At 41.8% G+C, this 7,319-nt stretch overlaps 1 protein-coding gene across 1 annotated transcript in view; it reads left to right on the top strand.

Moving 5' to 3' along the window:
* Nucleotides 1–1,742, top strand: part of LOC114052557 (zinc finger protein 850-like) — an 11,777-nt gene extending 10,035 nt beyond the window's left edge. The window contains exon 3 of the mRNA XM_027875209.1: nucleotides 1–1,742. Within this exon, the coding sequence (XP_027731010.1) occupies nucleotides 1–1,113 (1,113 nt within the window). The 3' untranslated portion in view covers nucleotides 1,114–1,742.
* Nucleotides 1,743–7,319: the final 5,577 nt, after the last annotated feature.

Below are 7,319 nucleotides of genomic sequence, written 5' to 3'. Positions count from 1 at the left end.
ATTTCTCATCAAAAAACTCATACTGCAGTGAAACTCTTTGAATGTAATGAATGTGGGAAAATTTTCAATGAGAAGGATAGTCTTATTACTCATCAGAGAACTCATAATGGAGAGAAATCTTTCACATGTCTTGAATGTGGAAAAGCTTTCAATGAGCATAAAGCCCTCAGAAAGCATCAGAGAATTCATACTGGAGGAAAATCCTTTGGTGAGAAGGAACACCTTATCACACACCAGACAACCCATACTGGAGAGAAAGCCTTTGAGTGTAGTGAATGTGAGAAAAGCTTCAGCCGGAGGGAAAATCTTGTTAGACATCAGATAATTCATACTGGGGAGAAATCTTTTGAACGTAACAAATATAGGAAATCTTTCAGCCAGAGGATGCACTTCATTTATCATCAGGGAATTCATGCTGGAAAGAAACCCTTTGAATGTACTGAGTGTGGGAAAGCCTTTAGTGAGAAGCGAACCCTTAATAGACATCAGAAAACTCATACTGGAGTGAAACCCTTTAAATGTAATGAATGTAAGAAAGCCTTCAGCCGAAGGACAATCCTTATTATCCATCAGAGAACTCATACTGGAGTGAAACCTTTCATATGTAATGAATGTGGTAAAGCCTTCAGCCAAACAGGACATGTCATCCGACACCAGAGAACTCATACTGGAATGAAGCCCTTTGAATGTAATGAATGTGGGAAATCCTTCAGTGAGAAGGATCATCTTATTACCCATCAGAGATCTCATACTGGAGAGAAACCCTTTGCATGTAATGAGTGTGGGAAAGCCTTTAGCCGAAGGACAATCCTTATTACCCATCAGAGAACCCATACTGGAGTAAAACCCTTTGAATGTAAGGAATGTAGGAAAGCTTTCAGCCAGCGGGGACACCTCATTTATCATCAGAGAATTCATACCGGAGAGAAGCCCTTTGAATGTAACGAATGTGGAAAAGCCTTTAGCTGGAGGGCAAACCTACTTACTCATCGTAGAACTCATACTGAAGTGAAACCTTTTGCCTGTAAAGAATGTGGGAAAACTTTCATTGAGAGGCAAACCCTTTTTAGACATAAGAGGACTCATGCTTCACCAAAATCCTGTTCAGTGTAATGAACAGGGGTAGGTTTTTGGTGAGAGGCAGGCCATCGTCAGACAGAAGAGAAAGAACACAGAACTGATTTCCTTTGATTTGTCATTAATATGGCAAAGCCTTTAGTGAGAAGAAAGTACCAAAAAGCCACCAAAGATCTCGTACTGGAGAGAAAGGGTCCTGTTCCAGGTAGTGTTAGGACATGTGACAAGATGGCCTGGTTGAAAGGTGACTGACTGCATATATTATACTAGTGCAGTTTGCACTCATTCATCAGTCAAGACTTCTATCTGCCTTTCCTGCCCCAACCTATTTGCTGACTTCCAATTCACATTTCCAACTGCCTTTCGACACCTCAAACTGCTTGTCCAGTAGACATCTTAAACTGAACATCTCCAAGACACAACTCATCTTTCCCTCTAAACTCTTCCCCCACCTGCTTTCCCTGTTGTCCATCCACCCATCTCTCAGGCTCACAACCTAGGAGTCATCTTGAACTTACTCTTTCACACACACCCCCATGTCCCAATCTATTGCTAAGGCCTGTTGATTTCACTTCTGTAACATTTCATATATGCTTACTTCTCTCTTCTGATACTGCCACCACTATAGTGCAGACCCTCATCACCTCAGACCTGGACTATTGCAATAGCCTGCTGGTGGGTCTGCCTGCCTCAAGTCTCTTCCCCATTACAATCCATCCTTCCATCAACCATCAAAGTGATTTTCCAAAAGTGAAGGTCTGCCCATGATACTCCTCAATAAACTCCAGTGGCGCCTGTTGCCTCTTGGATCAAATACAAAATGCTCTGTTTGGCATTCAAGCCCTTCCCTAACCTCGCCCCCTTCTACTTTTTCAGTTTTCTTACACTTCACTCACCACCGTGTGCTCTTTGATCCAGTGACACTGGTCTCCTGATTGTCCCATGAACAAGATACTCCCATCTCTCAGGCATTTTTTCTGACTGCCCCCATGCTTGGAATGCTCTCCCTCCTCAATTCCAACTACTAACTTCCTTGGCTTTCTTTAAGTCCCAACTAAAATCCTATCTTTTACAGGAAGCCTTTTCCACCTCCTTAATACTAGTGCCTTCCCATTATTATTTCTTATTTATCCTGCATATAGCTTGCTTTGTGTATGTTTTTATGTTATTTTCTCCATTAAGTTGCAAGCTCCTTGTGAGCAGGGACTGTCTTTTGCCTTTTTTTCCTTCTTTTTATCCTTTGAGTTTAGCAATAAATGTTTATCAGTTGACAAAGAAAAGGCATCATAATCCCCAGGGAGGAGTTCAAAAGATGATCAGCTCCCCCTGGGACTGAGTCATGATCTGGAGGTTCTGCTCATAGGATGCTATTCCAGGTAGGGACAAAAGGGGCAGCATCAGGCCTATGGCATGATGCACAGCTGTGTCATGATGGGATGTATAGCACCTTCACATCCTGAGATATCAGTAGATGGCAGCAGAATTCCATAAATCAGTGGAGCAAATGGGACTGATTCAGGATTCGATTTCTCAATTGATTGTTTCCCCCAAACCACTGCAATGTTATTTGTTTCCTTAAGGGTAAATTTACCCATATTTTCTTTCATTTTACTTTTCTATTCTATATAACAACAAAATCAAAGATGAAAACAAGAATAAAATCCGTGTGAAAACAGTAAGTTTAAATTGCAGTTAAAACAAATGTATATACTTTTACACGACCAAAAAAGGTCGTCTTTGCTGCCTTTGCCCCTATGGCTTCCTGCCATTGACAAGTTCCTCCTGGAACTTCCATTTTGAGGAAGGGCCTAGACCAACCATCTTCCATTCTCTGAGCTTTGCCACCAGATTTTGCTCTGCCCTTTTCAGTTCTCTTTTATATGTTGTCTTACTAAAATGTAAGCTCCTTGAGGGCATGAACTGTCTTTTTATTTCTCTTTGTATCCTCAATGCTTAGCACAGTGCCTGGTACATTGTAAATGTGCTTAATGCCTGTTGACTTTTGAAATTTTTCTTTATATTGATATGGGTGTGATATTGCTGTTCCTTATATAATCATCCTCAGTGGATATATTGTTATTACTATGTAGTCTTTCACTTTGTATTACTTCGTCTAAATCTTTTTTTTTTTTGGAATTTACAGATGAGATGATAGTGGATAGAGTGCTGGGCCTGGAGTTAGGAATACCTGCATTCAAATCTGACTGCAGATCCTTCCTAGCTGTGTTACCCTGGGCAAGTCATTTAACTTCAGTTTCCTCAACTATAAAATGGGGAAAACAGTAGCACCTGCTTCCCAGGTTGTCATGAGACTCAAATGAAGTGTATGTAAGTTGTTTAGCACGGTGCCTGGTGTGTAGTAAGCACCATGTAAATGCTAGCTGCTATTACTATCGTCACCATTCTTAGATGTGTCATATCTTGGGGCACATCAGTATTACGTTATTTTTATAAAAATGTGTTTACCTATTTCCCCCAGTCAAAGAACGTGAAGGGGTTTTTTGCTATTATGAATAATGCTTCTATGAGTATTTTTGTGCAAATAGATTCTATATCCCTGTTACTGCTGTTGTACGCTAATGCATGAGATCTATGTAAATGCTATTGGTAATGGGACTGAATTTCCATGACTCCAAGAGAGATTCAGGTCTTTTTTTTTTTCTTGGAAAAGTCCCTGATGTCAGCCTGATAACACCAAATGCATCATAGACTCTTTTATGGCCATCTTGTTTGTCAATACCTTCTGCTATTGGTGGATCCACTTGTACTTAGTAGCTCTTTCACAGTTACTATCTACAGCTACCAGCCCTCCTTTTGCAGAGCTATAGTATCCGTTCGTTTGTTTCATTCTATCACTTTTTTTTTTCCCACTGTTGCTTCTGTACATCTTGTGCTGGACAGACTCATCAATTAAGAGTTTCTGTCAAACTACATTGTCATTCTAATTTTTTTTGTGTTTTAAAAAATTATTAATGTGATAGATATCAGTTAACAAGATCATTTCTGTGTACAAATGAACAGAAAGAGAGGGGCTTAGGGCCATCTGAGAACCCAACAGTGGTGACCAGACGGCAGACACCTAGCCTCTCTCCTGACCCTAAGCCTTTCCAGAATGGCTTCATGAAGAGCCATCACCCTCAGAAGTATGCACTCATCTTGCCTTCCCCCTTTGCTCAGGCCTCCTGACTAGTCCTGTTTTTTCTGATGAGATGGAGTGCCTTCAGGCTTTACCCTTTCTCCCAAGATCCTCCAAGCCTTACCATATGCTGTGCCTCTATGCCCTACAATCCCCCAGCCCTGTCATCTTAACTGCCTAACTAAAAGCCTCTCCATGTAGGACCTCTTGGCCTGCAGACTGCCCCACTGCTGCACTCATCTGCTCTGCCCTGAACTTCCTTTGATCTGTTCTCTCCCCCAGTGAGACTGTGAGCTCTTTGAGAGCAGATCCTGTCTTGATTTTTCTATTTGTATCCCCATTGCTAGCCTAATGCTTGGTGTATTGTAAGCACTTAATCAATGTTTATTTATAACCATAAACCTTTTTTAAAAATTAATTCTGAACTTAAGAAACACCAGTTAAAAGCTAGCATTTCCATATACATACATAATAGAACAGAAGCAGGATTTCGTATGAAACTGAATCTCAATTATTTTGGCTTGTGTTTGTTTGTAGCTATAATAAATTCAAATGTAACTTTCAAAGCCGTCTTGCCTGCGTGTGATTCTTGTCTTCTCTGCATTTTAAAATAATGCTTCAATGCCCTTCTTTTCTTTCCTTTTTTTCTGGCAATGCTATTTCTAGTTCTCCTCTCCTACCGCCACCTCCAGTTTATAAGAAACAAAAAGCCTTGTAACAAATATGCCTAGTCAAGCAGAACAAAAATGTATGTCTCACTGCAACCTGAATCCATATACTTCTCTGTCGGGGAATAGATGGTATGTGTCTTCAGCAAGATGCATGCGTCTACATCAATTCAGAGTTTTTGAACGTTTCTTTTGCCATCAAGGGGTGATTCTCCTGGTTCTGCTAACTTCACGCTACTAACGCTTCTTACAAGTCTTTTTGGGTTTCTCTGAAAGCAACCACTACGTCATGGCGCATTCATATAGCACAATTTATTCAGCTGTTCCCCAGTTGATTAATCAGCAAGGATATATGCATGTGTCATTCCTTCTCAGCAAGACAAATATCAAGCACTTCTTGTCAGAAGAACCCTGGGGGAAACTGAAGAGACGGTGCCCAGCCCCCAAGGGGTGCGGTGACAGAACATCCAGAGGAAGTCCGGTTGTCACCAAAGAGTCAGTGGCCTCCATTAGAGTCTTCATTACTACAATCCACCCCTCAAACAGAATTAACACGCTCAGATCTCAATGAACAGGTCCTACCTTTAATGGCCAGGCATTTCAGTCACTGTTACTTAGTTTTCCGCAGAGAATTGATTACTTAGCCCAAATATATATGGAAAGTATTGACTTCATTAAGATAATATTTTAAAACAAGGTAACCCTTGAAGGTGATGCATTCCCTCCTTATTTACAGGAAGCATAGTCATTAAGGCCAAGTGTCACTACCCCTCTTTTACTTATACCATTATTCCCCACTCCTGGTTTGACTGTGAGCATAGGCCATTAGTTATTGATTTTAACAATAGTATTAACAGCCAAGCCTCCCACCCCAAGAATCCCCATTAGGGCTGTCTGAATGGCAAGGTTCTGAGCTAAGATTAATTAGAAAATATATTGAAATTAGATCCAGTATCTAATTAAAGTCCCAACACATACATCCCCAAGCATTAATTAACTTTTCTTTTTTGGGAGAAAGTTTCACATACAACATGGGGTTTGGTTGGCTCAATCCTTTTTCTTGGGCAGTCTCTCCCATTCAGGTATCTATGCAAATATAGACCAAGACCCGTAAGTATCATGGCTTCTATGTTTTGTCGTGAAAATGAAAAGGATGAAGCTTAGAACTGAATTACTTGGCGCCTTCTTTTGATGTCTCCTCCCATTTCAAAGTGCCTACATCTCTTAATGTCCAGCATCCTCCCACCCCAAAAACGTGTTGGGCCCAACACGTTCAAACCTCAGTACAGTCATACACTACCCCATGATGTCGTTGGTCCTCTTTGAAAATGAAAGATAAATAACCACATTGAAGCCGTAAACAGTTTTACATGTACTTGTCTCCCCTATTAGAGTGCAGTGGCCTTGACCTTCCCCCACCCCCTGGAAAACTGGCTTTGTTTGACCATCCTAGCTCCTCTACTTCTGATCATAGCACCTTTCCCCCTGAATGCAGAGGGAGCCTTTGCCCTTTCAGGCATCACTTTGTGAGGATGGTGATGGCTGTGTTTCCTGCGGTAAGCTTTCCGCCATGCTGGTGGCAGATCTGTCAGCCAGAAGACCTCAAGTGTTTATCAAGGGCAATGTAAAGCACTGGGCTAGATGCTCAGGATACAAGTACAATGAATCCAATTCAATTCAATAAACGTGTGAAGTCTTACTGTATGCTAAGTGCTAGGAATACAAAAAGGGGCAAAAGACATTCCCTGCCATCAAGGAGCTTACAGTTGAATAGGGGAAACACTATGCAAATATAGACAAAATGAGCTCTATACAGGATAAACAGGAAATAATTAAGAGAAGGAGAGCATTGAAATAGAGTGTTGGGGAAGGCTTCCTGGAGAAGGTGGGATTTTAGTTGGGACACGAAGCCAGGGGGGTCAGTAGTGGGAGTGGAGGAGGGAGAGCATAGGAAAATGACTTCCTACCCACAGTGCACCTGCATTTTAATGGGGGAAACAAGTCCATGTAAAGATATGTGCAGCTTCAGTATTATTTATCTTTCGTTTTCGAAGAGGACCAATGACTTCATGGGTAATGTCATGACTGGCAAGTGAATTGGATTGAAGAGAGGCAGAGTTGCCCAAAGTCATTGACCTCACTCTCTCTTCCTGAGTCACCAAAGTCCAGTGGCAGGACAAAAGTCAGGCTGACTGGAGATAGTCTGGGATGCAGGGGATGCCTTTGGTGTCTGATGTCTGACCAAGCTCTGAGCGCCCCACATCACCTGCTTCAGCCGCCTTCATGGCTGTTGGAACAAATTGTTCTCATCTACCCATTCTATGGCGGGGGAGAATAGTGGGAGGGGAGGTCTTCACATGCTTGGGGTAGACATAACCCACTGAAAGGTTTGAGGCCTGTCACTTACCCTCCACCTGGTGTAGCCCATCTGCTGAGAA

The sequence above is a fragment of the Vombatus ursinus genome, unplaced genomic scaffold (assembly GCF_900497805.2).
Source record: "Vombatus ursinus unplaced genomic scaffold, bare-nosed wombat genome assembly UNPS02014808.1, whole genome shotgun sequence".
Taxonomy (NCBI): domain Eukaryota; kingdom Metazoa; phylum Chordata; class Mammalia; order Diprotodontia; family Vombatidae; genus Vombatus; species Vombatus ursinus.
Note: the sequence above shows the minus strand (reverse complement) of the source record. Positions and strands in the feature narration are given on the sequence as shown.